The 18,721-nt window shown below is 47.8% G+C and overlaps 1 protein-coding gene across 1 annotated transcript; it reads left to right on the forward strand.

Annotated features, from left to right (window-relative positions):
- Positions 1 to 1,134: 1,134 nt before the first annotated feature.
- Positions 1,135 to 18,698, forward strand: lamb4 (laminin, beta 4). The gene is made up of 35 exons (XM_049011764.1): positions 1,135 to 1,176; positions 3,608 to 3,655; positions 4,342 to 4,499; positions 5,672 to 5,807; positions 5,899 to 5,972; positions 6,054 to 6,242; positions 6,339 to 6,402; positions 7,748 to 7,962; positions 8,191 to 8,302; positions 8,499 to 8,687; positions 8,787 to 8,942; positions 9,026 to 9,138; positions 9,218 to 9,297; positions 9,479 to 9,632; positions 9,959 to 10,072; positions 10,176 to 10,361; positions 10,434 to 10,546; positions 10,651 to 10,771; positions 11,204 to 11,381; positions 12,437 to 12,580; positions 12,702 to 12,933; positions 13,026 to 13,183; positions 13,267 to 13,491; positions 13,600 to 13,817; positions 13,901 to 13,997; positions 14,087 to 14,450; positions 14,608 to 14,768; positions 14,920 to 15,119; positions 15,382 to 15,585; positions 15,655 to 15,799; positions 16,004 to 16,211; positions 16,518 to 16,653; positions 16,749 to 16,919; positions 17,145 to 17,298; positions 18,223 to 18,698. Exons 1-35 carry the CDS (start codon positions 1,149 to 1,151, stop codon positions 18,357 to 18,359), a joined length of 5,382 nt encoding a protein of 1,793 aa, XP_048867721.1. The 5' UTR covers positions 1,135 to 1,148; the 3' UTR covers positions 18,360 to 18,698.
- The last annotated feature ends 23 nt before the right edge of the window (positions 18,699 to 18,721 follow it).

Raw genomic sequence — 18,721 nt, forward strand, 5'->3', positions numbered from 1 at the left:
TTATTAAACAGGTTTCACCTGTTACCTGTTTTCCTGCATCAGTCTTTGTGTGGTCTACCTGATTGCTCGGTGTCACTGATTGGTTAATTTGTTTCTTGTCTCACTCCTCCTGTATCGTTACCCCGGTTTGGATTGTGTTATTATGTTCACGCTTTCGTTCACTTCCTGTGTGAGTCATTGTGTGTTTCAAAATGTTAGAAGTTACCTGTCATGCCCTGCTCGTCGGCTCCTCCTGTGTGCCACGCCCCCTGCTTACCCACGTGTGTTTCCCGGATTGTACCCAGCTGTATCTGCTTATTTTCAATCAGTCCTGTGTATTTCAGTCCGTGTCTTACCCGAGTCCTTTGTCCGTCATTGATGTCAGTCAGTGTCCGATGTTCCCTGTTCCCCGAAACCTTATTAAACCCTCGTTTGCCCTGACTTTGGCTTGTCTGCTCGTTCCTGCCTGCCAATCCGCACGATCGCCGCTTCGTCAGCCTGCAATCGTGACATTACCCAGTGTTGTTTAATATTTATATTTTGTTCCCTGCTTGCTCCTTGGGTTGCCTTCTTCCTGGTCCTTGTTCCCTTTACATTTTTGTAGTCCTTGTTTTCCCTTTTTGTAGTTTTGTCCCTTCATGGTCTGTTTGTTCTGTACTGGTCTCATTTTTTTCTGATTCTGTTAATAAACCCATGTGTTCTTCTGGAGCCGGCAGTGGATCATCCATTTCTTTCCTGCGTACACTAAGCCTCACCCTCATGAAAGAAACATGACAGAAAGTCACCATTGCGTGTGAAACAGCAGTGACCCTGTGCACCTTTACTACCATGCTATACTGACAATGCTGTCATTTTTCACTCATCCCCATGCCCTCCCCGTATAACCAACGGTTTCCATTTGCACTTGAACTTCTCCAGGTGATGCTGTCGCTCTCCACTCTCCTGGCCACACAGCTGTGCCATCCCGCGTGAGAGATGTTCATAAATCACACTGGGGAGAAACCCAATCCCCCAGCCCAGCACACGCCCCGGGGAGAACATTTCACTGCTTTTCTTAAAAAAAGCCCAGGTGTGTCTTTACATGCCAAAGTGCTTGGTGTCATTAAAGCTCAAACCGCAGCACTGCAAAGTCCACGTTTCATTTGTGAGGTTTCTCTGCTCTGTCCTCCATGCTCCACGCTTCTGGATCATTGCAAGGTATTTTTCAGCTGGTTACACTTGAGAAATATGAGACCTGTGATTTTACTGATAATGTCTATTTATTTAGCTTCCTCGACTAGTAATTTGCAAAGTGACTGTACTTTTGTTGTTTATGTGGGGTCATTTGGAGATAAATACACCTGTTGCTCAACACTGAATTTCTCCTTGAGATGGATGGAGTTTATCTATCCAATCTATGTATCCATCTGATGAATGAAGTGAGATGTTAACTGCTCGTGGTTTGCAGAATTCCCGTGTGAAGACCAGTCTTCCTAAGCTTTTGTCTAACATGTACCGGATCATCCTCCTTTGAGGTCTTGGTTACTGGCTCTTATGCACATAAGTAATATTTCATTTTTAGAATTAGCACTTGATTATTTCATTGTGTCTGATTTCAGGCTGAAATCTCTCCAACAGGAGCTAATCATTTTTTTTTGTTTAACATGCTTTCTACAAGGGTGTATACATGCAGTTTCACCAAATGTAAGCAGAGAGTAATATTTACTACTGCAGTTTGTCAGGTTACAAACGCTACCACTGGATATCTGAGTGAACAGGAGCTGCATGTGGAAACAGGTTTGAGCCACACTGCACCATTTTGCTCTTCTTTCTGTGAATGGCTGGTTCAGGCATCTCGACAGGATCGTGTAGCGTTAAGCTTTACGGAACACATGGCAGAATGCCTTAGTGTTAAGCGAGTGGTCACGTGACAGGATCCCTTAGAGTTAAGCAGTTGAACATGTGACAGGATACCTTAGTGTTAAGTGACTGAACATGTACCAGGGTCCTGGGACTGTTGAACGATGGACACGGATCTGAATCCCTCAGCAATATATTCACATGCTGCTTAGGAGTAGCAGCCTGACATAATTTTGAAAGTGCTAGAGAGCTGTGGTACATTATTCATCTCTGTACGGAAATTGTCTTTTCGCCTGTCCCATCTCGTTCTCCATGAGATTCACAGACAGGTGAGAGCAAGCTTTGGGGTCACAGTGCAGGGTGAGCCAGCGTCCAGCGCCCTGGAGCAATTGGGGGTTAAGGGTCTTGCTGAATGGCCCAACCCAGGATTCCAGTCCTAACCCGGTGAGCCTCACACAGAGAAACACTGATGGTTTAGCCAAAGCAGAGCGATTACCTTCTCTCACGCAGCAGACTCTGTGAATTGCCCTGGCTAGGGTTGCTAAGGGGTGGCAATTAAACCAGTTTTTGCAAATATAATATTTAATACTTGTAGGACTATTGCCTCTCGTACCTATATTTGTCCTGACGCAGACGCAGTTGCACTCACTCTGGACTCCTTTGTCTGCTGCAGTCCCTTTCTACGTGAAATACAGATTTTATATTATAAAACCTAACCCTGATATGTCCGAAGTTATACTCCATTTAGCAATGAAAACATCTTTATACATATTATAATAAATTATAAACGACCTTTTAACTTAATGACTTTGGACAGCGTAACACCGACATTTCTCTCCTCTTTTCCATGTGCATTTCTCATCCTTTTTGCTGCCTGCAAAAGTCCCTACTGTCCCTCAATGAATGCTTTAAGCTCCAAGTATGATCATTAGAAGTTATTTGTTTGTTTGTTTGGATTTTTGCGTTTTCTTAATACAAAACTCTGGTGCTACTTGATTTTTCAGCGCTGCTTTTCCTTCATATGTAACTGAAACAAAACATGAGTGGCAGAGAACGGGGAAGGGGGTATTCCATCTTTTTACATCAGCTAGATTTATTAAGTCAGATTTAAGGATTGTCCAAAAGAAATGTCGCTTACCTCTCTTCCTATTGGACAGTTTTCACGTTTGGCTTAAGTTATCCAGCTATCTGGGAAATTCTATTTTGTGCAATGCCTCCCACATCTTCTTGGTTGTGCCTTGTCTATTCAGAAGTATTCTGTGCCCCCCCCCCCCCCCCCCCCCCGAGTTGCACGTTGTAAATTGCCGTGGATGCGCGCAGCAGACTTACAGCTCGTGCAGTTGCTAGGTAATAAGGTAAGCTTCGTATTTCTGCTACCAATCAAATAAAAGTACAGACATCGCCAATTATCACTATATTTTACGAGTTTTAACCGTTTACGGACACAGGATTGTATATATAAACATAACAAGGAAGAAAAAAGAATAGCGGTAAACGGAAACCAAGTGAGGTTTTATTTGAATCTACGAAATTCTAAATTAGATGTATATTTTCACAAAAAAAAAAAATAATAAAACCGGAACAATTCATGTCCTGTGAAAAAATATTGCTGGAAAAGGAGAAAAATCCCGGGAGAACCAGGACAGGTTGTAAGCATAGCCCTGGCAATGAGAGACGAAGGGGCAGATCTCTCACCCCTCGCCCTCCCGCAGCGCTGCTCTCCGCGCATCTGTCCCACGCCCCATGCCCGTGGCCTTGCTGACCGTTTCACCCTCCTGTCTCCCCGCAGTTATGCCTGCGCTGACGCTCCTGCTCCGCACTCTCCTCCATCTCCTGGGTAAGCCGTCCTGGCTGTGACAGGCAGGGTGAGGGATGGAGATGGAGACCTCTCTCTCTTTCACTCTGACACATGCCTGCTTATTGTGTAAATGGAGGGCACCACGGGTGTAACTCAGGCTTTGCTTTTGGTTAAGCACATGCGTTTTCATCCTGTCTCTACTGTTCATGCTCCTCTGCTTGGAGCAGTCCTGCTGGATGAGCTAGTCGCTTGGCCATTTTATATGCAGACAGTTTGCAGATGGGGGCCTGTGTGCTTGTAATCAGATGGTCACTTAGCATGTCTGCTGGTCCTTAAGCAAGGCCCCCATCTTCCTGGGTGCCACAACAGGTGACTGCCTTTCACAGCCAGCTTACTCTACAAAGTGTAAAGAGAATTTCCTCACAGGCATCAATAAATTGTTATTAATTATTATTATTTACTGAGAACCTGGTGGTTCTATGAAGGGCCTGTCAGCATCAGAAAGAGGTTCTCTCTGTAGCTAGAACCTTAAAACTCTGTGCCCTATTGTTCCATTACTAATATAATTATTTTACGTTACGACTATATTATGCACTGCTTTAATATTGCGTATATCAATATGGCTGTCCTGTATGATTACCGGACGTTGGGTCCGGGATTGTTGCTGGTCATGTGATGTGTCACATGGTCAGATGATGTCACTCTCCTGCTGCCTAACCCCCTAGTGCTGGTGGCGTCACTCCACGCCCAGGATGACTGCTCTGCCAGTCCCTGTCACCCCCAGCTTGGCGACCTCATGGTGGGCAGGAGCGGGCAGCTCTCAGCCTCGTCCACTTGCGGCTCAAGGGGACCCCAGAACTACTGCATCATCGGCTACCTGGAGGTGAGGCTCCATCATAATGGAAACCCCTGCTAAGTGTGATGAAGATCTGACCGATGGAGAAACATGATCTTCATGTTAATACCCATCTTCAACCTCAGATTCAAAAGTATAACACCCAGCCCGCCACAAGGACCCTTAGAATGCTGAGAAATTGCTTCATTTCCAAAGGCTGGTGGGAGGGATGTCTGGGAATTCCATACATTACAGTGAGAATGCTGAATCCTTGCACTTGGCTCTGTGATCCCAGAGCCACCCGGAGCTGTCGGATACCCCGGGGTGATCCCTCGCAGCATGTGGCCACGTCAAGGAGGAAGCATCGTGTTTGGACACGAGGCCCCGGCCCATTTGCTGAGCCCTACGGGGCAGCGACACGCTCCCACTTGTGGGAATTTCTACCGCGTCGTCCCTTTACCTTAATGCACGCGATGCAACGCAACGCTGGCTGATTCGCATGATTTAGTTTCTGTGGAATGAAAGCCGTTGTTTGCACAGCTGATTGCAGCAAAACTCACAAAGACTTCTGCTGTTATACATTTTTATGGCAGTCTTCCCATCATTCCCAATCTTTTCCCTCCCTTAAAGGACGAACACAAGGTTTTTTATCGCTTTTCATCAGTACTGGTGATCTTTCATGGTACCGAGTATGCATGGCAGTACTGGTGATCTTTCACTTAACAATAAGACTCCTCTAATAAAGTGTTTATGAATGGTTTATAATCAGGTTATTGATTGGATTGACACATTTTGTAAATTCTTTTTTTATTAATGAGTTATTGCCATTTATAAGTGGCAAAAGGAACCTTACAGTAAAGTCGTATATATTTCATTGACAGGAGGGACAGTGTGTAGAGTGGGCTTCGGTGCCTGTAATCGAAAGGTCGCTAGTTTAAATCTCATCTTCAGCAGAGCAGGCACATCTCCAGCAAGCCCCTTAACCCCTGAAATGGTCCAGGGGTGCCGGATGGCCCCCAGCTTTGTTCCGACCTCTATATATGTGTGTGTGTTTCTTTAAAAACGAATAGGATGATGGGATGTAACTATGAATATTGCAGTGTACTTGTTCAAATTATAAATGAAGTTTAATTTCTTTAGAAATGTATTGTATTCAGCACTACATTCAGTATTTGCATTCATTAAGTCCTTTTTTCCATCCTTTGACATCCCACATTCAGGGTGAACAGAAATGCTTCATCTGTGACTCTAGGCATCCGTACAATCACTTTAACAACCGGAACAGTCACCGCATTGAGAACGTGATCACGACGTTTGAACCCAAGCGCAAGACAAGGTGGTGGCAGTCGGAGAATGGTAACGGTCGTCCCCAGGGAGCAGCTTCTCTGTTTGTGGGACGGTGTCCATTTCCTCCTGATGTCTGAACTCTGGCTCTGTGACTTTGCAGGTGTGGATCGAGTCAGCATACAACTAGATTTGGAGACTCTCTTCCAGTTCAGCCACCTGGTCCTCACCTTTAAGGTAGGCCAGCAGGTTTACTTCCAGGTGGGTCAAACACACTGCCCTTTGTGATGTGACATCAATTCCTGTTTCCACTTACAGAGCTTCCGACCCGCGGCCATGCTGGTAGAAAGGTCAAAGGACAACGGGAAGACGTGGAAAGTGTTCCGTTACTTTGCGCAGGACTGCGCATCCTCATTCCCCGACATCCCGACAGAAGCAGCGATGACTGTCAGTGATGTCATCTGTGAGAGCCGGTACTCAGGGGCGGAGCCCTCCACAGGAGGAGAGGTACGCCTCCACTCTGTGACGGCATGTGGTTTCAGTGAGGAAAGTGCAATGCTCACGTTGACTGGAAATGACTTCTCAGCTGTGAATGTTTCATAGGTGGTGTTAAAAGCTCTGGACCCGAACTTCCAGATAAGCAACCCACATGCACCCCACATACAGGGTTTGTATAATTCATCTAACGATGTTCTTATAGATAAATCCTCTGGGACATCTACGCCTGTTTTACTTTGTTGTTAATCAGAATCATTGATATCTCATTACTGTCTCTCTTTAAACTGATGTTTCAATATATACTAGATAATGTTGAAAATGAATAATCATAAATTTAGCAAAACCTGCTAGGTTTATTTTCCTATGACAGAGTAGAAGTCTTTTAGCGAGACTTAAATTCCCTGCGCTATAATATCCGTACCAAACTGAAGGTAAGGAAAAGCCTGATCTTAATCTAGCTGACTAGCGATGTATGAATTTGACATGCATAACATGCGGTATTAATATTGCACATCGTCCAGTCCTACTACAGCCATTTTTTGAATTCAGTACAAAATACCCCACCTTGCAGTGTGATGTCATTTGGTGCCGGTACCTGTTTTTATGCCAGTTGCAAACCAATACCTTTAGGTACAAGACTTTTGGTACCTTCTTGAAGTACCAAAAGTACGGTACCTGGTATGGTGGAAAGGCACCCTGTAGTTCAGCAGTGAATTGGGCAGCTTTCCAGTGCTGTACATTTCGTGTGTGCTGTACATGCTCTGCTTTGCTCCAAGCTTCTTCTATGTACGGGCTTCTTCTGTTTCTTTCTGGTCTAAGCCAGGGGGGAAACTGTCGCACGTACAGAGCGTCGTTTTGAGTCCGGGCCATTTTTTTGTCCGATTGAGCAGGAGTAAATCAACTTCCAAACACATTATCTAAGTGTCTTAGTCCAATTTTGAGAAATCGATTTAATACAATTCAGTTGGACTAACATGGTTACATGTACTTCAAAAGTCCGGTTTTAGTCAGACTAACACAATAATTTGATTTTCTTTGTCAGTATGTTTACATGCACACTGTCTCTTCAGTGACTCATCACTATCCCAAAATTGTCTCATCACTCTCAGTCAATTTAATCACTGTCTCATCACTCAGACATTTTCATCACTGTCATCCGTGACTCATCACTGTCTCAGTCAGTCTCGTCACTGTCTAATAAGTGTCGCTTCACTGCCACATCACTCTTCACTCTCATCGCTGACTCATCATTGTCTCATCAGTGTTTCATCACTGTCTCATCGATGACTCATCACTCTTACAGTCTCATCACTGTCTCAGTCAGTCTCATCACTCTCATCGCTCACTCATCTCTGTCTCATCAGCGTTTTATCACTGTCTCATCAATAGTCTCATCACTGTCTCAGTCGGTCACACCACTGTCCCATCAGTGCCTCTATACTGTCTCATCGGTGACTCATCACTGTCTCAGTCAGTCTCAGGCACCTCACTGGTGTCCCCTCGCTCCTCCTCAGAGCTCATCACCATGACAAATCTCCGGGTGAACTTTACACACCTCCTGACACTTGGAGACACACTGCTGAGCCGACACAGGAGAAACCCCCAGGACAAGTACTACTATGCCTTGTACGAGATGGTGGTACGAGGCAGCTGCTTCTGCAACGGACACGCCAGGGAGTGCATGCCAGTGGACAGCAGCCGTGGGGACGTCTTCCAAGAGGCTGGAATGGTGGGAAAGGGCATTCTGCTGATGCCTGGGTAGGGTTAGGGTTAGGGTTAGTAAGTGAAGAGTGAGGGATCGATGCCAACTGTGAAACATCTGCAATGTTTGCGTTTATATGAATATATAAGATAATGGAGGAATGGTGATGGACATGCAGTGGTAAGGACAGCTCACTGTTGGTTGTCAATGCTGCCAAGGCAGCCTCACCCTGGATGTCTGCAATGCCTCTTTCAGGTCCATGGACGCTGTGTCTGCCAGCACAACACAGCAGGAGAGAACTGTGAGCGTTGCCAGGACTTTTACAATGACGCCCCCTGGAGGCCGTCTGACCCCCACGCCTGCAGAAGTACGAATTTCCTACCAAGTACTGCAGGCAATCGAAACAGAAGTGGTCATCTCTGTGGCATTAGTGTTGTGGGGTGCTCATACAGATCCCAGCTGCTAGATCCTCCTTGTGTGCGTGTGAAAGATGTTGCAATTTTTGTGTAATAGTGGGAGTTAATAAGTACAGTATAAAAATTGATCCCTTCCTGTACTGGCAGAGTGTAACTGCAGTGGACATTCGGAGAGGTGTCACTTTGACGCGTGGCAGTACCTGGCCAGCAGGGGGCTCAGTGGAGGAGTCTGTGACGACTGTCAGAATAACCGAGCTGGTGTCCACTGCGAGCTGTGCAGGCCCTTCTATTACCAGGATCCTCGGCTACCCCATGACCACCCCAACGCATGCATCCGTGAGTCATGCTCGCAGTCACATAGTATTGAGGGTTTCTGGGAGGGCTCAGTGCCCAGCCTTTGGGACACGACACGTGACCTCCACCTTCTGCCCCCAGCCTGTGACTGTGAACCCACTGGGTCACTAGATGGGGGGCTCTGTGACCCCCACACCGGACGATGCGTCTGCAAGACAAACGTGGAGGGGGAGAGATGCGACAGGTGTAAATACGGCTTCTACGGGCTAAGCCAGGATGACCCGGAAGGCTGCCAGAGTAAGGCCTCTGTGTCTTTTGTACGAAGTTGCTTCTTCACACTGAGTTCTCCCCGCTAACACAGATCCTTTGGCTCCCCTCAGTCTGCCCGTGTGACCGCTTAGGTAGCGTGCTGACCCCTGACCCCTGCCATTCTGTGACGGGTCATTGCCGGTGCCGTCCCTTCGCCACGGGGCCCCTGTGCGACCGCTGCATGGTAAAAGCCATTTCCATGACAACCACAAGGATATGGTCACATGTATCGCCGCTCCCATGTGACACGTGTGTGTATGCAGCCAGGTTACTGGGGTCTGGGAAATACTGTGTATGCCTGCTCTCCGTGCGACTGTGACATTGGCGGGGCGCTGCTTGCCATGTAAGTATCTAGAAGCTTCTCTCTCAGCATCGCATACCTGACTAGAAAAGACTAAAATTCACATCTATTTATTCCATAACTATATAAGGCAAAGGGCTCGTTCCATAATAATATTATAAATGACTACATGTCCCAGCATGCATTGCTTGTTAATTTGCCGTTTTTGTGTCCCGGTCTCCAGGTGCAGCCCCGTGAACGGGCAGTGTCAGTGTCGTCCCAACATGGTGGGCCGCAGGTGCAAGGACCCCGCACCCGGCCACTTCCTGCCTCCCCTGGATGTGTACCTGTACGAGGCAGAGGGTGCCGCCCCCCAGCAGCCCAGCGCATTAAGCGAGGTAGTTTACACCCCCACGGTGACCTGCATGAGAGGAAGCCTGCTGAGCTTTAAGCAAGGAAATGAGACAAGATGAAATAAGATGACATGAGATGCGAGAGGAAAAGATTTTATCAGAAAAACATTTTTAAAATACATTTTTATTGCTTGTAATGTTGAGACATTTATGGAGATGCTTTGGAGAGGTAGGAATGCTGCAGGTACTCTGCTTCAGAGAGAGATCTTGGGGGTTTTCCCATGTCCAGAGCTGTCCACTTCAGGTTTATTACCCTGTGTGCCTCCCCTGAGCTCTCTGACTCTGCTGCCTGTCCTGGTTCCCTGTCACAGTCCACCAGCCTACCTACGTGTGAGAAGTACTTCACAGACCAAGGCTATGACTTCACCTTCAGCAATGGGAGGTTCATCTTAAGGGAGAAGATCAGGCAGAAGAGACAGGAGCAGGTACTGGCAATCTGTCTCTGATATGCTCCAGCAATGGCGTGGAGTTTTAAATCCCTGCATTTCTGGAAACCCCCCTGTAACCCCAACACCATACTTCCCCCAGAACTCCATCCCCATGGAGCCAGGCTTGGAGCACCAAATCACACCTCATGAACACATGGTGGACCAGCCCGGCACCTGGACTGGTCAGGGGTTTGTCCATGTGCAGGATGGCACTGAGCTCAGGTTCACTGTGGACAACCTCCCTGCGTCTCTCCACTACTACCTGTTGATCCGCTACGAGCCTGAGGTACATGCTGCAAGCGAGGGGAATACGAGTGTTTGCGAGCCGCTCGTGGTGCATGTAAGCTGTGTTTTGTAGTCCACAGAAGACTGGAAGGCAGGCGTGAAGATCACCGCTTCAAAATCACCGAGCACTGGGAACTGTGCCCACCACCACATGGAGGCGACACTGAGTCTACCTGGCTCTCAGAGGTGTGAGACCACGTGCGAACATCATTGTCATGTAATGGCCTGAAGGAGGTGGATGTGTGCTTCACTGATGCCCTCAATCACATCAGTGTGTGTTTCACTTCCAGGGTGGCTCTCTTAGAGCTGGCGCTCTGCCTGAGCGATGGAGGGATATATCACGTGGACATCACCTTCCAGAAGCAGACCAAGCAGGCCCATCATTCCAGCTCACACATCCTCGTCGACTCTGTGAGACTGTAGTATCATCACTCTAATATTAAATTGCTCCTTCCGGTTTTATTCTACTTTATGTCACTTATATACAAGGTTAAGACACTGAGGTGCAGCAGTGAAATTCTGCTGACTTTACATATTGGGAAGTTAAGTTCAGTGACGGTCAAATGAAGCTTCATGAACCATTTTCTGTATTTTCTGGCAGCACTAGAAGAAAAAAGGCCTCAAAGTGCGGCCCAAAGTAAGCCAAGAGCGCCACCTAGTGGAGTCAGAAAATACAGAAAATGGTTCGTCAAGCTTCATTTGGTCATCTCTAGTTCAGTTTTTTGCTGAAGCATTTATCAAACAAACCAGTTTAAGGAGCTTACAAGAACCGGAGACCTGCTTCAAACACTGCTTTGTAACTATTATGACTTTGTAACTATTTGTAATTATTGTTCACGATAGATGGGCTTGATTCCAAAGATCGAATCCCTGCGGGATACCTGCTCCCAAAGCGAGTGGGACACATTCCAGAGGTACCAGTGTGTGGAGATCTCCTCTGTGGTGGGACCTCGAGTCCTTCCAGAGGTCTGTAAGGAGCTGATTGGTAGCCTGTCAGCCTGGATCCACAATGGCGCTGTGGGTGAGCAAGAATGTTACCCACGGGGCTGTGTACATAGTACGGGTGTCACAGACAGGGCTGTGTACATAGTACGGGTGTCACAGACAGGGCTGTGTGCATAGTACGGGTGTCACAGACAGGGCTGTGTACATAGTACGGGTGTCACAGACAGGGTTCTGTACATAGTAGGGATTTCACAGACAGGCCTGTGTACATAGTAGGGATTTCACAGACAGGGCTGTGTACATAGTACGGGTGTCACAGACAGGGCTATGTACATAGTACGGATGTGACATACTAGGCTGTGTATATAGTACGGGTATCACGGACAGGGCTGTGTACATAGTACGGGTGTCACGAACAGGGCTGTGTACATAGTACGGGTGTCACAGACAGGGTTCTGTACATAGTAGGGATTTCACAGACAGGCCTGTGTACATAGTAGGGATTTCACAGACAGGGCTGTGTACATAGTACGGGTGTCACAGACAGGGCTATGTACATAGTACGGATGTGACATACTGGGCTGTGTACATAGTACGGGTGTCACGGACAGGGCTGTGTACATAGTACGGGTGTCACAGATAGGGTTCTGTATATAGTAGGGATTTCACAGACAGGGCTGTGTACATAGTAAGGATGTGACAGACAGGGCTGTATACATAGGGATGTCACATACTGGGTTGTGTACATAGTACGGATGTCACATGCGGGGTTGTATAAATAGTAGGGATAGCACAGACAGGGATGTATACATGGTAAGGATGCTACATACTGGGTTGTGTACATAGTAGGGATGTCACATACAGGGTTGTGTACATAGTACGGATGTCACATGTGGGTTGTATAAATAGTAGAGATAGCACAGACAGAGTTGTGCGCATATATGAATGTCACGTATGGGGTTATGGGCATCGTATGGGGTTGTGTACACAGTACAATGCTTCATATATAGTACAAATATCACATACGGATTGCGTTCATGGTATCGATGAATATTGTTATGTACCCGGTATAAATGCTCCACATGGGTGACCCCGGTGCACCTGTATCCCTGCTGTTTTGTTTATGTCCAGCCTGCAGCTGTGACCCACTGGGCTCTTTCAACCTGGCCTGCAGTAAGTTTGGTGGCCAATGTTCCTGCAAGTCCAACGTCACCGGCCGCTGCTGCAATTCCTGCACCCCCCTCACGTTTGGGCTTAGCCCAGGTGGCTGCTCACGTAAGGCCCTTGCACATTAACCCTATAATGATGATGGCCATCTTAAAACAGCATTTATTTAAACTACATTTCCCAGAGATCATCGGTCGCAGCTCAGCCCTCCCCCTCTCCCGTCTCACAGCGTGTGATTGTGACCCACACGGGTCCCTCCAGGAGGCATGTGACCCACTGAGTGGGCAGTGCCCGTGCCGCCAGGAGGTGTCAGGCCGACGCTGCCAGCACTGCCGGCCCGGATATCTTGGCTTCCCGCACTGTCAGCCATGTCAGTGTCACGGCTTAGCAGACAGCTGCGACCCAGTGACAGGGACCTGCCTGGACTGCAGGGATCACGCCACTGGACCCAGCTGTGACAGGCATGCGGAAGTGCCCCCCTTCTGGAGATTCACCTGATAATGCATTGTCGTGGCTGCTTGATGGTGACCCCAGGATGTTATGTGTGTCTCAGGTGTGAGCAGGGTTACCACGGCGACCCAGCCTCTGGCGAGCCATGCCAGCCGTGCTTGTGTCCCGATACGATTGCCAGCGGACGTTTCTTCGCCCGGTCATGCAGCAGGGACCCCAATGCCCTGCACGCTGAGTGTGACTGTCACCCCGGCCACTCAGGTCAGCCCCGCCCTGCCGCATTAACGAGAGCTGCTTACAGTCCCACCCGGACACGTTCCAGACCCTACACTCTCCCTCCCCAGGTCCCTGCTGCAACACCTGCTCCCCTGGTTACTATGGCAACCTCACAACTCCGGGGGCACGCTGCGTGGCGTGTCACTGTAACGGAAACATTGACCCAAGAGACGTCAGTTCCTGCGACGCGGTGACGGGCAGGTGCCTGCGCTGCCTGCACAACACGCATGGGTCCCGCTGTGAGCGCTGTCACCCGGGTTACTACGGCAATGCACTAGCCCAAGACTGCAAAGGTACATGGTCATGTGACCGTTCATCCCCAGGGGAGAAATGGCGTCAGAGACCCTTTACTGTGACACCCTCTGAGTCCACCCCTCGCCCCCCACACATCTTCTCCGCAGCATGCTCCTGTGAGCCCCATGGCACAAAGCTCGGCCTGTGTCCCGCCCAGGGGCCCTGTCTCTGCAACCCAACATCGGGGGAGTGTCCATGTCGGCTGGGTGTGGTGGGCCCCCGCTGTGACAGATGTGCCGATGGGTTCTGGGACCTGGGGGGTGAGGCAGGGTGCCAGCCGTGCAACTGTGACCCCGAAAACTCTATCAGCAATCAGTGTGACAGGGTAGGTCGCAGGTCAGCCACGCGACGAGCCGGGCTTCCTCTCAGCGATGTCGCTGATCCACATGTCCCTCCCGTGTGCCATAGGTCACTGGTCAGTGCCGTTGTCACCCTGAGTTTGGAGGGAGGCGCTGTAACGAGTGTGCAGATAATTTCTTTGGGAATCCGGAGCTACAGTGTATCCGTAAGTGTGGCCCTGGAAGGTGATTCTTGGTCGCCATGGTGACACTGCAGTCTGTTCTGTTCATCCCCCCTCTGCTGCCTGGTCCTCAGCTTGCCACTGCAACCTGGATGGCACCGAGCACCCGGCATGCAACCGCTACACTGGAGAGTGCATGTGCAAGCCTGGTGTGACCGGGAGCTTCTGCGATGAGTGTGCTGTGGGGCACCAGGCCTCCTTCCCAGCCTGCCCGGCCTGCCATCCCTGCTGGTCCCCGTGGGCCCAGAATGTGAAGGACCTGCGGCTAGAGGCTGAGAGGCTGTCAGAGTTTGTGCGCAAACATGGTGCCCCGGGGCTACCAGATTATAGCGCCCAAATGGGAAAACTCCAGGATGACCTGGACAAGATTACAAACTGGACCAGAGACGTTGAGACCATTGACATCGAGAAGACAGAGATGCTGTGTCAACAAATCTCGTAGGGTCAAAAATCGGGAGAAATGATATTGCTAAAATGTTTAACATTTAACTATTAAACAAAGAGTAACTTTACAAAGGAAGATCTGTCCTCTCGGAGCTCACAGTAGGTGTAGCAAGGTAGTAGCTCCGCCTCACCATTTAACGTATCTTTTCAGGATGTTGAAGGATACCATCAAACCCAAGGCAATAATAATTGACAAGACTCCCCTTTTGAATGCTGACATTGATGATATCAGGAATGACCTCAGCAGACAGCTGGAGATTTTGTCAAAAAAATTAAAACCAGTAAAACTGCCAAGTCGCAAAGCCGTGGAAGGTAAGAACCACCAGGAAGCCCTGAAACTGAAAGTGAGAGGGGTAACGTGGACAGGGCTGGAGTAGTGCTACCAAAAATTCCCTACAGTCTCATGACCTGCTGAGACTGATCTTGGGCTTGTCACATTGGTCTCGCTCTGCTGACCCATCAGAGGCTTTGCGGGAGATCAAGAAGCACCACGATGCAGTGAATGACATAGGACAGCAATGTGAAGATGCCAAGGCCATGCTGGAGATGTCCAGGAGAAGACGCCAGAAGGTCAAGGAGATGCTGACCAGCTGCTCAGAAAAAAACCTGGACTCACTGGAGAGAAGGGTCAGGAATCTCAATGTGGCCGATTTCAACGAGGCTGTGAGTATCAGCTCTACTGGTCTTCATGATGTGCGTTATGCGTCTATGTGATGTAAATTAAAAGAAAATAAAAGACTCCCAAAATCATCCAGATGGTCAGTGTCATCTCCATCTGCCGTACTGTCAGTGTAGATAAGAGGAGAAATAAAAACACATATTTCTATACCCATGAACCATAAATATTTATTTGGTATTTAAAATTTCAGTCTTTCGTCCATAAGCCTTTGATCTGGAGATCCGCTGCCTCCTCTGTCCCCCTCAGATCTGCGGGGAGCTGGGTGATGCCAAGTGCCCCCAGGCTCGGTGTGGGGGGGCCTTGTGCAGGGACGCCTTGGGGGCCCGGAGGTGTGGGGGCCCCGGCTGTAGGGGTATCCTGTCGCTCAGCCAGAACGCCACGACTCTGGGAGAGCAGGCGAAAAAGCTCATGGCCGACATGCCGGGCAAGCTGATGGACTCCGAGACTAAGGTGCGTCATGTGGCCGGAGCGCCACCTGGAGGATGATTGTGAATAAATGACTTCCTCCTCTGTCCGCAGGTTAGTGACACCAAACAAAAATCCCGCAATATCAAAGCCAAGGCAGAGGAACTGAAGAACAAAATCACTGAGAAAAAGGAGAAGCTTGAAAAAAATAAAAATGAGACCATGGACCTGATCCAACAGGTCAAGAGATACCTCCAAGGTAAAAACTGCTAATGCTAATCACCATGCTAATGTGATTTGGGTTAAATCGTGTTAGATAATGGGATTTGAGTTATATCGTGCTAAATCATGCTGTGAATTGGGTTGTTATGCTAAATGATGCGACATACTAACACGCAAAATCGTAGCACTCTATTCATGATGTCTGTCTATGTTTGTTATTCTCTGGTGGTTCTGCTGAAAGATGAGTTGGTGAGCCCAGAAGATATCGAGAAAGTGGCCAGTGCGGTCCTGGCCATCCAGCTTCCGCTGTCTCCTGGGGAGATCCAAGACATGATCGACACGATCCACTCCATCATGGCCAACAGCCCTACAGTCAGAGAGGATTTGGACCACCTGACGAACCAAAACCGAACCGTGAGGGAGCTGCTCGAGGCGGCCGAGGATGTCCAGTAAGTGTCAAGCCCACGCTGAGCGGCTTACTAACAGGCATCATGGATGATTCAGGACACGGTGCTTTCTGTCCTCCCGACGGAGCCTCTATGTCATACCAGTTTGTATGGTCCTGGTAACATACAAATTGGTAACATCGTAAGCTGCTTTAGATAAAAGCAAAAACTTACTAGTGCAGTGAAATAATATTCACTGCAATAAGTGTATTTCTGAGAAATGCTAAATTAATGTGGACATGTTTTGCAGTGTCGTCTTGGGGCCAGAAAATGTACTGAGATGTAAAAATGTAACACTGTTTTTCTAAGGAACAAAACAAGACAAATCAATGTCCGTCCCATTAAACGAGCATTAAAGGAAGCAGGAGGGATACAGGACAAGGCTAAAGCTCACTTGGGTTCAGCAAGCAAGGACACGGACACTGCAGATGAGCAGACTCAGGAGGTGATGCTCTTATTTCACTCGCTATCGCGGTATTTCCCTGTTGTACTTCTCAACGTTTCAATCATTGCTGGGTTTTCCTGTGTTTTTGCCAAAAGATGGAGAGAAAGCTGGATGATATCATGAAAAAATTACCCGATACAAAAATCAGCGACACACTACAGCAAATTGAGACTCTGAGGAACAAGATGGAGATGAACCGGCTACAAGCTCAGGAGGCCAAAGTTGCGGCAGACACCTCCCTGGACAGCGGCATGGGAGCGAAGACGGTAATGCTGCGACCAAGCAGCCCAGGGATGCCATGATCTGGAGCGAGATCAATTTCCGCTGAGGACATCATTCCCTTTAGTTTGGCTTTTAGTTTTTTTGGCTGTTACAGAGACCAGCTGACATAAAGCTGCGTATCAGAGTTTTGTTTACCCCTATAAGCCTGCCATGCTCTGACCGGCTAGTTGTTTCATTTTGTATGACGACACTTCAATGTTGTTTAACAGCTTCTGGAAGAAGTGAAGAGCTCATTCGAGAAGCTGAAGAAGAATGAGAAGAAAAAGGACGCCAGTGACGTCGTGACAGAGAGGCTGAAAAACATAACAATGGAAGCGGAAAAACTCAGAGATGAAATTAAAGACAAAACAAGTCGGGTGGAAGGTAATTCATCTGGGTGGGGATTTCATCCACTCATCCTGCAACACCGCTTATCAAGTACAGGGTCATGGTGGTCCCTGTAGTCTATACCGGGAAGCACAAGGCAGAAGGTCAAGGACATCCTGGACAAAATGGCAGTCATTCCAAAGCAAACAGAGGCACAAATTAGGAGTTATCTATGCTCTTGGATTAAAGGATGAAATCAGAGGAATATTTGGCTCCACAAACCATGAAATCCACATGCCTGGAGATGTGAAACTATAATTGTTTATTTGGGAGATTTTTTTTTCAAAGAGGCAAATTGTCAGGCAGGTGGGGTATGACAAGCTTACAGCTGCCAAGTGGCCAACATATGTACAAGTGCTGCTAGGCTGAGCTTCCAGGGAGTGACTATAGTGACAGGCACAAGAAGGTTGAGAGAACAACAGCTAAACAATGTACAAGGCTGTCAGTTTTGGAGTGAGATTTTCACACGCCTCACATATGTACATGCATGTAAGAGTTTTATTACCTAGCTTGCAAATAGTCCGTAGGGTTTGCAAACTGCCCAAAACTTAGATAATTTTAGGTTTATAATGGAATAATATAGATTGGCGTAAAATGTCTTGCGGGAGCGTGAGCTTACGCCAGACACGTGAGAAATGGCAACCTTGAATGTAGCATCTGAAAAACTATACAAATAAGTAAGATAGGAAGTCAAAATGTAAAACATAAAAACACGTATGACGTACAACAGGCAACTAGCAATAAAATCAGTTGCATTATTGATCAGACAGTTTTAAACTCCTGGTTTTATTTATCTTGGCAACTATGCAACAGTCTGGAGGCAAAGCGTAGCTGGGCGCGGCCATTTATTCCGAGGCTGCCAGCGATATTACTCTTGCTGTTTTCTTGAGCATTTGCCGTTTTATTGTTTCCCTCCTACAGAGCTGGAAAAGAGGATCCTAGATCTCGAAGAAAGAAAAGACAGGAAGGTGGAAGAAGTTGCGGAGCTGATGAATGAAGTGGCCGGCATTAGGGAGGAAATCGCCAAAAAAGCAGCGGAATACAGCAGCTGCACCTAGGGGCTGCCGCGTCGAATCCCAAAGCATTCCACATTGTAATAGCTATAACATGCCTTCGATTTCCAGTAATTAAATTACATTGCGAAGTATTAAATTTCGATTTTGTTTTGTATGTCTGTCGTTTCTGCGCATAAAAGAACAATCTTTGTTGTTGGTGATAGTATGAGTATAAGCCACCACGTGGGGGCGTTAGACAAACATGAACTTCCCACCGACGTTTTTCGTATTCTTCGTGATGTTGGTATATTGAGATTAATTGTAAACACCGTCGTAGAAAGGGTAATTTGGCATCTATTATTTAAGTTATTATTTAATGATTTTGTTTATCAAAGCATGTGGCGCTGATAAAATACAATTCCGCG

The sequence above is a fragment of the Brienomyrus brachyistius genome, chromosome 1 (assembly GCF_023856365.1).
Source record: "Brienomyrus brachyistius isolate T26 chromosome 1, BBRACH_0.4, whole genome shotgun sequence".
NCBI lineage: Eukaryota > Metazoa > Chordata > Actinopteri > Osteoglossiformes > Mormyridae > Brienomyrus > Brienomyrus brachyistius.

What these genes read in the sequence shown, in the direction of transcription:
- lamb4 (XM_049011764.1), top strand. Translation starts at nt 1,149, where the DNA reads ATGCTCCACGCTTCTGGATCATTGCAAG. An exon ending in CGCTTCTGGATCATTGCAAG is followed by an intron (nt 1,177 to 3,607) that starts GTATTTTTCAGC and finishes GTCTCCCCGCAG; the next exon opens with TTATGCCTGCGCTGACGCTC. An exon ending in ACTAGCCCAAGACTGCAAAG is followed by an intron (nt 13,492 to 13,599) that starts GTACATGGTCAT and finishes TCTTCTCCGCAG; the next exon opens with CATGCTCCTGTGAGCCCCAT.